Source organism: Mchenga conophoros, linkage group LG5 (genome assembly GCF_057382185.1).
Source record: "Mchenga conophoros isolate Kocher_MC1m ecotype Shallow Benthic linkage group LG5, M_conophoros_male_GT1.1, whole genome shotgun sequence".
Taxonomy (NCBI): domain Eukaryota; kingdom Metazoa; phylum Chordata; class Actinopteri; order Cichliformes; family Cichlidae; genus Mchenga; species Mchenga conophoros.
Genome location: NC_140530.1, coordinates 14,337,372 through 14,353,917, shown reverse-complemented (window position 1 = coordinate 14,353,917; position 16,546 = coordinate 14,337,372). Strand labels below are relative to the sequence as shown.

Sequence of the window (16,546 nt, the reverse complement as noted above, 5' to 3'; positions counted from 1 at the left end):
GCTTTTCTCTTACTTTGGCATGTTGAACAATACGTTGGAGAAAATTAGTCAATCATAGAAGGCATGAATTGACAAAACCATCTTAACTAATATTATAACGCAGGGCAACTACCATTTAAAACTCCTAGAACGAGTAAAAAAAATACTCAGTCATTTCCAGATACAAAGAGACCAGGACCCTTAGATTTTGTAACTTCGGTAATCGGGTCTGAGGGGGGCGGGTTTAGGATGCTGAGGCACCCTCCCATTGGCTGCTGAGTTTGTGAAGAGTGGGACGGGCGCGCGCTGCCAGCTGTGAGGGGAGCAGAGGAAACGGCCCGCAGAGTACTAAAGGGACAAAGAGCCCCTGCTTCACATGCCATCCTGTAAGACAGGTTGGAAACCTCAGCGTCCTCAAAAGACTGTGCTGACTGTCCTCCGTCTGTCAGAGTAAGTCCTTTCACTTTGGAGACAGCCTCCCTCCCTCCTGCTGTCCGACTGGATGTTGTTTGGCACGTGCATGAATGTGTGAAACTTTGAGATATCACACTTTGTTCAGACCGAGTTTTGCCTAATGGGTTCTCTCTTCGGAAACTTAAAAACCTGGCAGGGTTTATATTTGCATGTTCTGTCTCTTTTATATTCATTGAAAATGTATTTTATATCAAGTGTTTTTTCTTTTTCCCTATTTATGTGTCGAAGCGCGCTGGGGTTTGCTGTATCAGAACACGAACTACAGTCCTGCTAGTAACAAACTTTTATCATGCATGCTAACTCTGGTGATGACAGTAGACAGCTGTGCTAAGGACCCTTCAACACCTACCGATTTTGTAGTCGATCTTTCTTCACTCTGGTCAGGGCTTAATATCTCTTTATCGGTGACTAATTCAGATGAACAACAGACAGCACAAGAGCCCTGATTTTGCCTGAAAAGGCAATAAAAGTATGTAGGATTTGAGAATTCCTATTTTAAAGGGCAAGCAGTATTTAATTATTGTTTGATCCTATTGTTTCTTTGCAACTACACGTTTTAAGCTTTGCATGACACAGCATATGATGTAAAAATGTCCAATCACCACCTTTCTGGGACCACAAGTTTTAACTGTTAAGAGTAGATTCTTCTGTAACATATGGGTGTGTCTACAGAAGTGTTGCCTATGACATGCAATATGTAGAAGTATTTATTTAGAAGTATTTTTTACTCATGGATTTTGTATTAAATTTTATATTAAATACAAAATCCATGAGTATAGTAAAACGCTATACAAATACAGGCCATTTACCATTTTAAATACACCATAATTGTACACGTGCTGGTTGGAGTATAGTTTGTGCACGCACAGCTGTTCAGAAATTCACTCAGACTCTGACTGACTGATTTAAAACCATTACAGTGCGCTTTTTCACTCCCTTGGTTTAATAAAGTACAAGACTGAATACTGAAAAGCCAAATTAAAGTGTCTCCGTACTCATGCTGAACCTATGTTCATTTCACGGGGAGATTGACCAGATGTTTCCGTATCGCGAAACATATGCTTCACAGTCTGATAATTTATAGGCTGTGTACTCCAGAGGAGGTTTTTCAAGTCTGAAGTTTGTTTGGTTACCATGACGTCAACACAGGAATACCCCCCCCCCCCCCCCCCTGCTCCCAAATCCCCTCCCAAATCTCCTCCCAAATCTCCTCCCTTGCTATTCAGAACAGGATGATGTGAAGGTGTCCTAACGTTCCCTCTCCTCCATCCCTCCCTTTACTCCCTCAGGGCTCATTGTCCCAACATTGAGACATTCATGGTTTGCCATGAAATAATGATGCACATGGAGTCAACTTTCTTTGTGAATACAGGTTCAGAGAGTTTACCTTGGCCTCCAGGCATAGATCAGCAAATAAATAAGACGGGCAGCCCCCTCCCTGGAGGAGCCCACATTTGCTCTCCATTAGGCTGTCAGACAATGGAGAGAGAAATTCTTGCCACCTAACCTATGTTCTTTCCCAGATTTTCCCCAAATTTCCCTTTTTTTGGCAGTCGTGTCCATACGTTTGCTTAATATACTGTGAAATTGTGGTAATTTCTTTTACTATACTTGCGGTTGCAAAGTTTCTAGTGTCAGTTCTCTTGAAGCCTAATATGAGAGCCAAACCAAGCTCAGCATTTTATACAGATACCGCTTACTCTCAAATAAACTGAACTACCACATGCCACAAAAGACTGTCTTCCTCAGCCTGTCTTCAGATAACTCTCCAGGTTAAATCCTTGGAATTGAGAAAAGCCACTTATAAAAATGCCAAAAACACACTTTATTGCAGTGTTATACAGCCGATGGTCACAGTTCTTTGTCTCTTTGTATCTCTCTTTAGGGTATTAGTCTTTTCCCTCATCATTCTGCATCATGCTGCTCCTGGCTGTTTTCTGCTGTCTCCTTCACACCTTGCTGGTGCCATCCAGCGCCCAGTCAGACTCTAACCAGCCTGTGATCCAGCTACGTCTAGCCGGGGAGAAGAAGAAACACTACGAGGGTCGGGTCGAAGTCTTTTACAATGGAGAGTGGGGGACGGTGTGCGATGATGACTTCTCCATCTATGCTGCCCAAGTGGTATGCAGAGAGCTGGGCTTCACGGGTGCCGAGTCCTGGTTGCCCTCAGCCAAGTACGGAAAAGGGGAAGGTAAGAAAAAAACGCACTAAGTTAATGAGATGTGTGTGTTAGTCACCAGGACAACCATCTACAACTTCATCTAATCAAAACCCTCCAAAGTTCGACTTCAGATTGGTGCAGAAAGTGAGGTGCAAGTTATAGTGAAATAATCTGAGCATCCCTGAGCTACTCAACCACATCTACTCAGAAATAACCTATCACTACATGCAGTTTCATAATTTCCATGAAAGACAGGTTTCCCCTTGTCTAAATGCTTATACCCTGAGGTACTGGTTTTCCCATCAGAGGAGAACTGAGACACACCAATCAGTTCAGAGCACTGGAAGAAGGAAAGACTGGAAAGATTTGGAGCGTTAACCAGACGCATACACAGACGTAATCTCATCTCCTCTTTTATAGCCTTTGTATCTTATGATTTCCACCATAGCAGTAAAAATACTAACAAGATTCCCAGCTCTGTAAATGTGTTAGCTGCTGGAGGTGAATGTATGTATAGCGCTAAATGAACTCTTATTAAAGAACTCTTATTAAAGAGTTCATTTAGAGCTGCCAAAGCATGTCTTCACTCAGTGAGCCACTTCAACAGTTAGGTTAACTTTTCACAGCATTGCTGTCATTATGGAAATTTCAATTCAAGTGTTTTGCAGTTTTATGCATATACTATTATATACCTATAGTGTTTTATAGGAAGCATTTAACAAATAGCTTGTACTATATAGCTGTGTGTGCATCCTGTGTGAAGCAGTTGTTTGGGCTCCATTTTAGCAGTGGTTCGCTATATAAAGATGATGTCCTCTGGGACTTGGCTTTGGGAAGGGTGTGCCCCTCAAATGTTTTACAAACTCAGTGAAATGGCAGTTATGAATAGGAAAGCTGCAAATTATATTTTGCACTGATATAAAAAGTTGCACAATCTGAAATAAAATGATCTTTGTGTTGGTCAAAAAGAGAAGGGGGTCCCTGTTTTCCTGAGTGGATGTCAAATTTGCAGTGGAATCACTTTAAAAAGACGTATTCTCACATGTGTTTATATGGAAACTAGCTTTATCTGGGTTTTTTTGTTTTGGTGGAGACAGATGGCTATAAAAGTGATCAAGAGGATTTCAAGTTTCCCATCGTGATGACTAATGTGCTGTTGAAAGCAACCAAACAGTTATAAGGACATCCTACTTGGATGAGCGTTTTTCCTGCAAGGAGGCAAATCAAATCATATCCCCAGCTGCTGCTGTTGCACAAATGCTGTTTGCAATCCCAGTGTGCCCCCCTCCTCCTCCCCGCCCCCCAAAAAAGGGGGAAAAAGACAGTGTGCAAATGTTACAAAGGTTTTGGCTATGATTTAAATTTTCTACAAAATCCATTTAATCCATGTTATGCAAATCCCTTTAGGTTTGTTTTGAGCTCTTTGGCTATGATATTGACATAAAGTGCTAATGAAGGCTTAATTTATACATTTATAGCCCCATGTAGACTGTCCTCTCTGTTTTTTTCAGTGCTTGTTAAATCCCCATAAGGCCTGCAAATGATGTTCCTACCAATGTAGTCTAGGCTTAGAACAGCTGGCAATGCTGAGTATTTGCTTAGATAAAGGTTTGCTGAGACTGAGCGGGTTCTCCCTCTGCTGTATTCCAGAACCAGAGTGCTTGGCTCTTATTATAACGACGATCCAGGGGTAATCACTTCTATGCCAGGAGGAAGCTACGTGACCATTATATCCAGTCACTTTCTTGGTATGATCAGGATGTTCCCTTGCAACATGTTGAGACTGCCAGAATAATGAGTTGGTGGTTTCCCTCACGGCTGATTCAGAACAGCCAGCTGGACAACAGATGATTCCCTTCAGCCATGACAACATTTATTAGGCAGGTTTTTGGCTGAAAAAATGCACCAGGTTATGTCAGAGACCAAACACATCTCCACGTGAGCAGGTTTACTGTGTCTACGGCTAGACTTCAGTGGACATGCTAGAACAGAAGCCAATAGGGCATGATTTACAACGCCTGTCAGGGTATAACATTTAAGACATTCTTTCATTTGCATTTTTTTTAAATGAGGTTGACCCATGTGAGGGAAAGCTAGTGAAAACTCAGGGTTAGGAGAAATTGTGGCTCAGGATGAAGCAGACATAATAGTTGCAAACAGTCAGAGTATAACAACATATTCTAAAACAAATAATGATTATGTTATGATTGATTGTTTGTATATTAATTGGTTGGAAAAACAGTTAATGATTAGGTGAACAAAATATGAAAGCCAAGACGAATGGCAGATAATCTTTTGTACTTGCTGCAGTATACACATATAGTATGTATGTTAAAGGGAAAATATAGTGTTATTGTTTAATATTTTTTATAAATGTACTTAAAAAAATGATCTTGACTGTGCACCATTGTCTGCTCAACTGCGATACTCTTATATGTGCTGCAGACACGGCTGACAGTATTGTTGACAATTTAGTTGGAACTGCTCTTTTGGACTAATTATGTGATGACACCATTTCTAAATACCGCCAAGCATCTTTCTCTGTGTTCTGATCTGTTAAAGATTTTCACATCAGCCTGTCACGAGATAATGTTGGCCTGTGATAAGCTGAATACTTGTTTTTTATAAAAAATAAATAAAATTCCTTCAAAAGCACCGTCATCCCTACCATCCAAGAAAAGCCATCGTGGGCAAAGTGAATCAACATCTGAACACACATCCATTAGTGTGTTTCTGTTTCTGTTTGTTCCAGGTCGTATCTGGCTAGACAACGTGCACTGCACAGGTAGCGAAAAGAGTCTGGCTCATTGTGAGTCCAATGGCTTCGGAGTATCCGACTGCAAACATTCAGAAGATGTCGGCGTGGTGTGCAGTTCGAAGCGCATTCCAGGATTCAAGTTCATTCGGAACCAGGCCAACAGCCAGGAGGTAGGACCAACATATTGACAATCAAAATACATGCATATGGTACAATTGCAGTACAATTAATATGTGCATATTTGCATAAAATCTTTCACAAATGTTAAAAAAGGCTAGTGTAACTTGATTGCAGTATCACTAACACTTTGGTAGAATGCACACATGGTTAAAGCACAGACATGAAACCTGAAATGATGTTCTGCATCAGTTCAGGTTACATCAGGTTAGGCTTGGGATGAAAGAAAACCTTATCATAATTTATTGCTTCAAATGGCTCCAAGTTTCTTTTTTTAAAGCAGCTGAACTGTTGAAAGAAGGTGTAACATAATATTAAAAAGGTTTAAGAAGCTAAAGAATATACGACGCTTACTTATTGGTGTAGCATTGTTTTTTTAAATGATTAGTAACAACTAATTACAATCTAAGAACAAATATATACGTTTTTCATTTGAATTTTAAAATAGTAACAGGTAAATCCCCATGTTTCAAACACTGTGTTATACTGTGATTATGCTAAGCAAACACCAACTTCCAAATGCCTCATTTGAAGAGTTTGGATTAAAAGGATACACTGAGGTAAGCCCTTCTGTGCAAGAAGTCACGTCTGCTATGGCATCATGCAACTGAAATGATCCATGAGTAAGCTAAAATATTTAGCTGTCTGTTACATGTTATACTAATGACTTTGTCAGGACACTATTAGTCTATTACTGCCCACACCAGACCCCCACTCTGCACACTGAGATTGCAAAGATGACTCAGACGCCAAGAAGTCCTTCCAGCCTGGCTGCTGAAAATGCCTCAGTACTGGATGGAAAGTCAGTGTGGGCTTGTGCATGTGACAGGAGAAAGGGAGGGAGATTATTAGAGGAAAGCATTCCTTCGGCTTGTCTGAAAGCAACTTCCTTTTAATAATGAGGTTTCCCTATTTAAGACCACACTGATAGAGATGAGTTTTATTTGGCAGTCTTTAATTAGTGCTTTACGTTCTTTGCAATTGGACGGAGTACAGTTTCTTTGTTTGCTCACACTACGTGTGGGGTGGTAGACTTGGCTGCGTTACAGGACTCTGTACAGCAGCCAGAACAGGGACTGGATTTTTCACTGGATTTAGTTGCGATAACACGCCCGAGGATAGCATCTTAAGTCCTTCTTTGTTTTGTTAATGTCTAGTCCAGTCATGTAAGAGGGCTGAAAGTAGAAGAAGAAAGGGGAAACTGAAATGTTTAATTATGGACTGTTGAACCTTACAACAGTAACAATACTCTTATTTATATAAGTTTTATATATAAGCACAACATCTTGTTTATTGTGTGTCTTGTGTATTTAGGGCCTCTGGGGTGTTGCTTTAGTTCAGTCCCCCACCCTCTTAAGTGTTTCCTTGGTTTGGCTGAAGCCTTTTAAGTCACAGGAGAGAGGAATGGGAAAAAGGTGTAGCTACACCTCTGAACTATACTTGAACTGACACCAGCAAAGAGCAGCACTGTTCCTGAAATCTGTTTATTCACAGCATGAATTGACATTCTGTGTTCAGTGTGGAAATTCTAAGTAAGGGCCAATGAAGCACGGTGTTCTTTATAACTATGTGGATGCTATGAAGAATATTTCCTTCAAAATGACGAACACTCCTCTGAAATGTGAAGAGTTTCCTAGGACATTACATCTCCTTTTATAAACACTGTTTTGGTGCCGTGCCTGCTGATTTTTAAATAATTTAAGTGAGCGTGAATCACTAGCATCACTACATCACTAGCACTGCAAGCAATGTCTTGATTTATAAAATTAAATAGTGCATCTCTACAGTGCACACATTTGCCACAGACATTAATAATATTGTCTTTGTGAGGAAAAAATCCTGAGATTGCGTTACACTTTATCAAAAATGTCTGTCTCTCTATCAAGTCCTGCTTTGACTACAAATAATAGTATGTGTCCTGCTGCTGGCATGGGTTGCCCAGTTAGTATTTTTGCAGTTTCAGTCAAAAACATAAAATCCTAAAAGTAGCATTTACAAAATATCAAGTAACTTTGCTGAAAAACAGGTTGACAGTCCAAACTCAGTTAACCTCAAATATTCCCAAGCTCTGATTTGTGGAAGCCGGGACCACTTTGCTGCAGTCTGCCAGTGCAACCATTCTTAGCTGGTTATGTAATGCTCCTGAAACAATAACACAACAAACATTCCACTGTGACTGAATCATTATAATATTAATTATTTTAGCATGCAGCATATAATGCACACACACACACACACAATAACTGTTTTATTGTGCATGATGGATACTTTTGCTTTTGTCTGTCTAACCCAACACAGCCAGTTTACTACTAGCATGTGTTTGTTTCACACACGGATGGAACATCCTGCAGAAGAGATCTTTCTAACAGTACAGTGGTTACAGTCAGAAGACTTTGTTTAATCTGTAGTTAGTAGTGATAATTACACAAGCTTTGCCAGGTTCAGGTTTTTATGTGGGAATGGGACAGTACAGATCGTGATGTCTCATACGAAGATAATTATAGGTTCATGACATTGGCATAACTTTGTGCTGAACATTGGGGGGGGTCAAGATGTCTGTCTAAATAAATAAATCTGGGTAAATTCCCAGATGATTAAACATGCAACTATTTTGCTGGTAATAACTGAAATGAGTAAAGAAAATCAACAGCCTGTTTATGCAAGATAATTTATAATTTTATTGGAGGGGTTATATTGGTTGGGTTTAATTATTGGGGGAGTCATAACCCCCCCTAACCCCCCTGGAAATTATGCCCCTGGTTCATGGTAAGGATTCATAGGAGTCATTGCAGGATGTTCTTTACTTTGTGTTTTCCAAGAAGTTGGCACTACTGTGTACTTGGTACATAATCATGCAGACTTTCACTACCGAAAAGGAAAATCCAATGAAAATGTACGTAAGATGGATTTGGTTTTATATGTATCTCTTTCTAAGTAGTTTTCACATAAAGAAATCGCACACCACTGCTTGCAGAACATGATTATAAACAGATTCTACTCTATGGTCCAGCGGGCAGAGATTAACTTCTAACTTCCTGAAAAGAAGGAGTAGCTGTAGGAGCAGCTGTAGTTGACCAATAGACTATTCATCATGTTTACTTCAAACAAACACTTTCATCAAGAATCAAAACCCAGCCTTTCTAATCACAGAATGCGGCACTTAAAAACCTTCCGATCTTTTATACAAGTAACAAGGGTAGAGGTTGCACTTTACTCCATCAGATGAGATGGGGCTGGCTCATGAGAATTTCAGTTATTCACACAGTCTGCTGTAGGACAAAAAGAAGGAAACCCGAGCAAAAGTAGGATAAGCCTATTCGGGATGATGTATAGCAGAGGCTTTTGAGGAGATGAGTGATCAACGGGAGAAAAGGTCGATGCCTGTCAGAAGGCTGAAGTCAGTCTCTCTCTTGCAGCTAGAACTGTGCAAGACATTTAACACATGTTCAGCAGCTGGAGCCTCATTTCAGTTCTGATTTTTATTATTTATTCTTGAACTTCACGTGCACATTTCGCTGACTCATGTGAGCCTCTCGTTTGAATGTAACACAATCTAAGTGTCTGTTTTGTAAAGTTTACACAAATGAGATCGTTCTGAAACAAGCTGTGAAACAGTCGTGAAAGCGTGTTTATTCTAAGATAAACTTGCCAGCTGTAGATTCGTTAAGTGAAAACACAGAGTGAATCGGCTCTTCTGATTTGACTCTGTCAAAGATAGCAAGTAAATATGTTTTCTACTGAATGTTTTTTTATTATATTAAAGCACTTTGACTGGAGTTTATTAGTATAGTTCCACAGTCAATCAAATGCTTGTGTTTCATTTCCTATATTTTATATTCAGCACAGACACCTGTAAACATGTGTGTTGGTTCTGAGATGGGGGGGGGGGGGGGGTGTTCTTTTTTCCTATCGCAGTGGGAGAAGTGTACTCTAATAGGTATTCCAGATGCAGTGACCACTGAAACTCACTCTCTTTCTTTCCCCACACACACACACACTCGCTATAGTCAGTCAGACAGAAGGGGGGCCAATGAGGCAGAAAGTTAGGTGGGGCAGATGTAAAAGTCGTTTCAAAGAGCCGTACTGTTCCTTTGCTTTTTCAACTAAACTTTGGCTGATTAGCATTCATACTTGCTGTGTACCGTTGGGCGGGGCAGGCGGGGGATGAGTTGGGCACGTGTAGATGAACGTGCAGCAGGATCTGGAAAGCTGATTGAAGTGAAAGAAGTGCACAGTAGTGGAAGCATTAGTCACCGGCTAGACCACAGGCTCATGTCCACACATTTACATTCTGAGAGGGGACCCAGTCAGAAAAACAGTCTGCTCCCCAGCTGGAAATAGTTCAGTAATGGACAGAGCTCACTTCACAGACTAGCACCGAATAGATCTGAAGGAAGGATGTTCACTTTTTTCAGTTGTTACTTACAAGCCAAAAAAACCCTATATGAATTATTATTTTTGGATTTTAAAAAAAGCTGTAGAATGAGTAAATCATTACAGGAAGTTGGGAAATGAGATGAGGTAACCTTGTAGAAATGCTCGTATTAACCTCAATGTAATCGGTAGGAGGAAAAGTTTTCACCCAGTACCTATTTGGACTGGTCTGTTTGTCACGTCACACTGATTCAGATAAAATCAAAATATAAATCCTACTGAGCACTTCAGGAATATGTTGACACTTTAGGAAATATACTTATTTCTTTTCTTCGTTGTTGTTGTTTCCTGTTTTTCTTTGACTTTCTGGAAAGAATTACATAAAATTTATATTGGGATAATGCATTTTTGTAGCTGTGTAACTCATAACAGTTTGTCTTATTCCAACACAGGTGCTGAAATTTATTTATTTATTTCTGGCTCTCTTTGAAAAAGTGCTCAATTGTGGCCAGTGTATCGAGTTGGGCCTAGGCCAAACAGGATTATGCTAAGTTAGGGGGACGCCCAGGCTGATCCCAGCTGTGCATATCTGTCCTTTTCTCTTCAGCTCACACTTTCAGAAGGCCAGTTTCCTGCCTCCGAGCCAAATGCAACAATGGTCAGATGTGTCTTAATAACATCATATCTGAGTGATTTTTCTTACTATTTATTTATTTGGCTATTTATTTATTGAACTTGGTCTTTTTTGTTTTTGTTGTGGCACGTTCTTTTATTTTCTTTGTTTATTATGAATTAAAAAAACAATCTAAAATCCTATGATTACATTTTAATTGGAGAGAGACAGCTGCGTGATCATAGTCATGTCTCCTCACCTTCCCCTGCTAGACACGGAAAACACTCTGTCATGCTATGGCCAGCAGGAATCTTCTCATGAAAGAGTGGTTTTTACCCACTCTAACCACTGCGGTCAGAGGGAGGACCAGGGTCACTGCTGAAGCAGTGTTAGTGGAGGCTCCTCCTTCCCTGCAAGACCCTGAAGCCTTGAACATTCCCTGAGGCTGACGCCATCTCAGGAAACCACCCTGTGGGCAAACATTTGATATTCTGGGAGACATGCCTGAATGTTGGGGTTTTTCAATGTTGAAGAAACTGGCTGTTATAAAATTACTGAGTTCAGCATACCACAGAGCAGCTCAGAGTTTTGGCTCTTTTTGGCACCCTCGGTGCAACTTCGCACTCAGTCAGGAACAAACGGCAGCACTTGGCTCATGGAGAGAAATGAAGGAAGGCAGAGTTATTAGGTAGCTGCTAAAGCCCTTAGGTCAAAGGGTACCATTCTTTGCTGTATCGGCACACATGATGCTAATTGTGAGCACCGGTGGCCTTCGCTCTGACCGGCATTTACAGCCCTCAGTAGATAGCTTTGGGCTATTCTGCACATTCTCCAACCTCACTTTTTGCTCGCCCTATCTTCTGTCTTTAGCCTTAACTTGCTTAAAATTGAATTTTACAAAATGTCATGGATTGCATGGATTTTAAACTTTTTGTTTCACTGCTTCCCATTTTCTGATACTTCTGCAGTCATACTTGCTTTGTATCGCACGCAAGTATGTTCATATCTTATGAAATATGAGATGTGAGGTCTTTTAAAAATACATGTGACCTACATTCCTTCCAGATTTGGCCAAAGGGAAAAGACTTGTATGTATCCCTTTGTGCTCTGCCTGTTTCATCTTTGCTCCTGACAGAGAATAGTGACATTGATAAAAGACCCAGCAGCTTGTCACGTATGAACTATTCCCTTTCAGCGCTTTTTCTGAGGAAATCCAAACACTGTTTGCCAGTTTTGACAAAACTATGAATTGAAGTGTGTGCCTCACACAAGTCATTCTGTTGACAGACAGTGATCTCAGAGCCTTGTGATGTTTTGAATAACTGCTAATACCTGATGCATTTCTCCTGTCAAGGGGGGACTTGACTCCACTTCTAGACCCATAATCAGACAGAGTTAAAGCCATCTGTTGGTCTGAGTTTAACTTAGACCTTAACATTATGGTGCATTTGCAGAGACACTAGTTTTTCTCCTCATTGTCTGTGTGTCAGTGAAACAGAATTCACTCTTGATGGTGGGGTGGTGAAGAGGCTTATGCAAAAATATCATTACGCAAGTTGATGGGAACTTTATATAATAAATAGAAAATATAAGCTAAGCTTGCCAATATGTGCGAATCCAAGTCTGGGCAATTAGTGTTCCCAAGGGGCCACAATTAGAGCCTAATTGTTACATCTACTCTTTCTTGTTTTGTTTTGTATTTGTTTTTTGTGGCCTATTGAGAAAAGTAATTGCCCACCCCTATCCATCTACAATAGACCACAGCCATCTGTTGCAAATTTATTAGAAATTCTGGAAAACTTGCAATATTCAATTGAATAAAAAGTCATACTGTAGTCAGAGGTCATTTTTTTCCATTGGACTAAAAGTATAATACTCTGTGTTTTTACATGTGTTATATACAGGAGACCATGAAACATTATCTCTGTTCTGTTTGTCAGGGCTTGACGGTACAGGTGGAAGAGGTGAGAATCAGGGCCACATATTCTCACAGAAAAAGGATTCCCATTACTGAGGGATTTCTGGAGGTAAAAGACGGAGGCAAGTGGAGGCAGATCTGCAATGAGGATTGGAACCAGATGAATAGCAGGGTCATCTGTGGCATGCAGGGCTTCCCTGGGGAGAAACGCTTCAATACCAGACCCTACAAGTGAGTAATGTTGCTGGGGTCAGCATTAGGGTTTAAACAATTTCAACTAGATGTAATGAAAAAACTAGACTTGAGTTAAACATTTAACATTTAGTCTGGCTAAATACAGCGCAGGTTATTGCGGCGCTACATATGAATCCTTTCAATTTCACACTGGTGTAAAACATCAAACCAGACATTCTTATAGGCTGAACAATCCATTTATAAACTATATCATATTATTTTCTGGCAGGAAACATAAAACTTTATTACTGCCTAGTTTACTTAAGAATGTTTAGCCTGATGTTATGAAACGTTACATAATAACCAGGTTTGTTTACTGTGGCCGTCACTCACGCCTTCATCCATTTTCTATCAGAGTAAACACACTCGGGCCTGTAGATTCCTGACAAGAAGCCAAACACCATCAGAGGAAGCTTTGGCATATGCAGGATGAGTGCAGTACATTATGAAACAGTGGCTCTTCTGGCTCTATCTTTTCCGCCTCAGTGGTTTTATCACAAAGCTTTTCAAGTGTCACAGGCAACATGCAGTCTGACACAACGGAATACAGATGTTTTGTAGCTGCTGCACATGAGAAAGCAATCACAAGAGCAAATCTCTCTCCCAGTCTGTGTGCTGGCATCTAAAGCCAAAAAATCTGTGAAATCGAGACCTGAAAGACACAAGAATATATTTACAAGTACTGCCGAGCCGGTCTGCAACTGGATTTTCTCATTGATGTTTCTGGGTAAGGATATCAATGATCTGGTAAGATCAAAGCAAAGAAGGTGGCGTTCATTCAAAGAAAATCATGATCATTTAATTTGATAGTAATGCATTTCAACCAAAGGAAATATATGGAAAATGAAACCAGCGTTTAACTTTGTTTATTACTTGAGATGATAAAGCTGATGTGGTTGTAAAACATGTGATTCTGCTGTGGTTTCACATGATTCACTCTCTCAATCTAAATTTGGCATCACTTTAAAAGGCTGTGTATTGCCCTCATGTTCATACCAACTTGAATTTAAATTTAAACTTCTAAACAAGGTTTAAGGACTAAAAGGTTGTAAATAAAGCTCCTGCTGGTTTCACTACATGGTATGCTGCTTCAGGGTCCACTCTTGTTGGCTTCTTCAGTGACCCCTAGTTGATTACCTCCATTCAAGTTTGGGGTCATAGGAATGTTAAGGTATTTTCACAATACTCCCATTGTGCTTCACAGCAAAAAGGAGAAGACTGCTGAATTCCTCTCACTAAAAAATAAAAATGTCCATTCCCCAAAACAGCTGCTTATGATTTTAGTAATGTGTAAGAAAGAATGGTGAAATCTTTTATTTGTCTTTTAATATGAATACAAATAAAAGGACTTGGCAAACAGAGGTTTGAACTGAAAAACAAAAGCAGAACAACACCGGAACGTGGAACAAACAAGCAGGCTAACTACACACATCACTTCTTTCATAGTTCTCCCAATCCAACTTTAAGCTTTTAAGCAGTATGACAGAACACAGCAATAGTAGTGAATATAAATATAAATATTGACTATAATTATCCCATAGTCTGGGGTCTACTAAAGGCAGGGAGTGGACCTGTAATGAAGGACTTGGCAAACAGAGGTTTGAACTGAAAAACAAAAGCAGAACAACACCGGAACGTGGAACAAACAAGCAGGCTAACTACAAACTGAACAGAAGCTAAACTAACAAACAGACAAAAGTAACACCCACAATAAGGGAGAACACGACAACGAGCAGAGGGCGATGCAGACAGCAAATACACGGGAGGGTGATTACAGGAGTGGAGACAAATGGGAACACAGCTCAACAAAAGCAAAACTAACGAGACAGGAGAAGCTGAACCAAACATCAAACACACGAGACAAGAGATTATCAAAGCAAAGCAGCAAGTAACACTCGCACACAGACTCAGACTAAGACACGTGAACTTGACACTGGAACGGATATTAAGGAGATATGACGGACTGGGAAGACCAAGGATGAAACACAGAGAAAAACATGGGAACATGACTGGAAATTGGAGGTAAACAAATACTGGGGAAAAGAGGACAGGGCACAGAGATGAGACAGTGACGACTGGACATGTAGGAGAACAAACAACAAACCGTAAATTAAGAACTATAAACAACAAAGTCAGATGCACTAAAAGAATACAACAATCAAAGAGTCCAGAGCAACCTCAAAAGCTGAGTCCAAGACCCAGGACCATAACAATAATGACGTTCCTTACCCTGGAAAGTTACAAATCTGTTACTTTTGGCATCAACTAATACCAGTGGTTGGAAAAATGTTGGCATGTGTCATTCTTCAACCAAAGAGAGGAATAAATATGAAGTGTTTTCTAAGATGGTTCGTAAATCATGCAAAATTACCCAAAATTTGACATTATATGTTGTAATAGTTTGTTTTACTTTATGATTCTTTCTCAGATTGCTGGCCAGCCGTCGAAAGAAGAACTACTGGGGCTTCTCTATCAACTGCACAGGCAACGAGGCTGACCTTTCTGATTGTAAACTGGGCCGAGAGATAGAGAAGAAAGGCAACAGCACCTGTGGAAAGGGCATGCCTGTAGTGGTCAGCTGTGTGCCTGGACGGGTCTTTGCTCCTAGCGTCAGCATCGGGTTCAGAAAAGCCTACAGGGTGGAGGTTAGTCAGATTAAACACACTATACAAAGTCTTAGTTTCAAAAGTCAACATTCATTCTTGATGTGTGTATGGTGCATATTACATTACTTGCTTTTTTAACAAGGTACAAAAATTGGCCTTGGTTGGATTGTAAAAGGAAAGACATCTTTATACTGATCTACGTTCATGACACTGTCTATTATAAACTCTACGAAGAGAAAAGATTTGTCTGTGGGACATCATGTGGCATAAAAAAGGGTAGTGTTTAGTTGGTTTTCTTAGACTAAGTAGTAGTACATGGAGTATTTCTTATATACACGTCACCACATAACTACCATACATAATTAAATAACTACACCATAACTACACCTCGTTATGGACATGAATGTCTTGGCTATTAATGTTAGCTTGTTTTGTCCAATCCAAAACGAGTTTTGATGTGTGTTTGGGCTCATTGTCCTGTTGGAGCGCCCACTTTTTTAGCCATCTAGCTGTTGTTGGAGGTAGTCTAATACATTCCCAGAGAGATGAGGCTACCACCACCATGCTTTGTAGATGGTACAGTGTTCTTAGGTTTGAAAGCCTAACCTTTAATCACATCAGCTTCATATTGTCACAGGCTGGGTCTCCGACCCAGCACTCTGAGTTTTCTTTGTATTTTTTGATATGTTATTAGTTTGTGTTATTTCCTATTTGCCTTTAGTTTAGGCAGTTATTGTTCCTGGGTTTTCTATGTTTTGGGGTTTTCTATTTATTTCATCACGTATTAGGTCTGTTAAGTTGTGTTGTCATTTCCTGTTTTATTCTGACAATGTCATGTGTTCTTTGTTCATTGTATTTAGCTTTCCTCTCCTGGTCCTGTCATTAGGTTTATGTCTGTCAGCTGTTTTCCCCCATGTGTCGCCACTTCCCCTGATCACCTCATGTCTGTATTTAAGCCTTTTGTTTTCTTCATGCCATTGTCAGTTCGTCTGTTTATCTCACCAGAGTTACAGTCATAGTCATAGTCATAGTCTTAGCCTGTTTATTTTCCACCTCAGTCATAGTTATAGTTTTTGGTCTTAGTACCTTTAGTGTTTTGCCAGCTTAGTGTTTTGTTTCTTAGTGTTTTGCCTGTTTGCTTTGGTCTCTTGGTTCATTTCCTGCCGTCATCGCAATAAAGGTTCACTTTTCTGTTAATCATTACTATTCCTCGTCATCATCTGCTTTTGGGTCCTGTTTCCGCACACATCGG

The 16,546-nt window shown here is 40.1% G+C and overlaps 1 protein-coding gene across 1 annotated transcript in view; it reads left to right on the top strand.

The window, feature by feature from the left end:
- The first annotated feature begins 298 nt into the window (after positions 1-298).
- The window catches only part of loxl2a (lysyl oxidase-like 2a), a 26,410-nt gene continuing 10,162 nt past the window's right edge, over positions 299-16,546 (top strand). Inside the window, exons 1-5 of the mRNA XM_085273487.1 lie at positions 299-429; positions 2,339-2,644; positions 5,367-5,542; positions 12,477-12,685; positions 15,117-15,333. Coding sequence (XP_085129613.1) covers positions 2,371-2,644; positions 5,367-5,542; positions 12,477-12,685; positions 15,117-15,333 — 876 coding nt within the window. The 5' untranslated portion in view covers positions 299-429; positions 2,339-2,370. The remainder of the gene's footprint in view (positions 430-2,338; positions 2,645-5,366; positions 5,543-12,476; positions 12,686-15,116; positions 15,334-16,546) is intronic.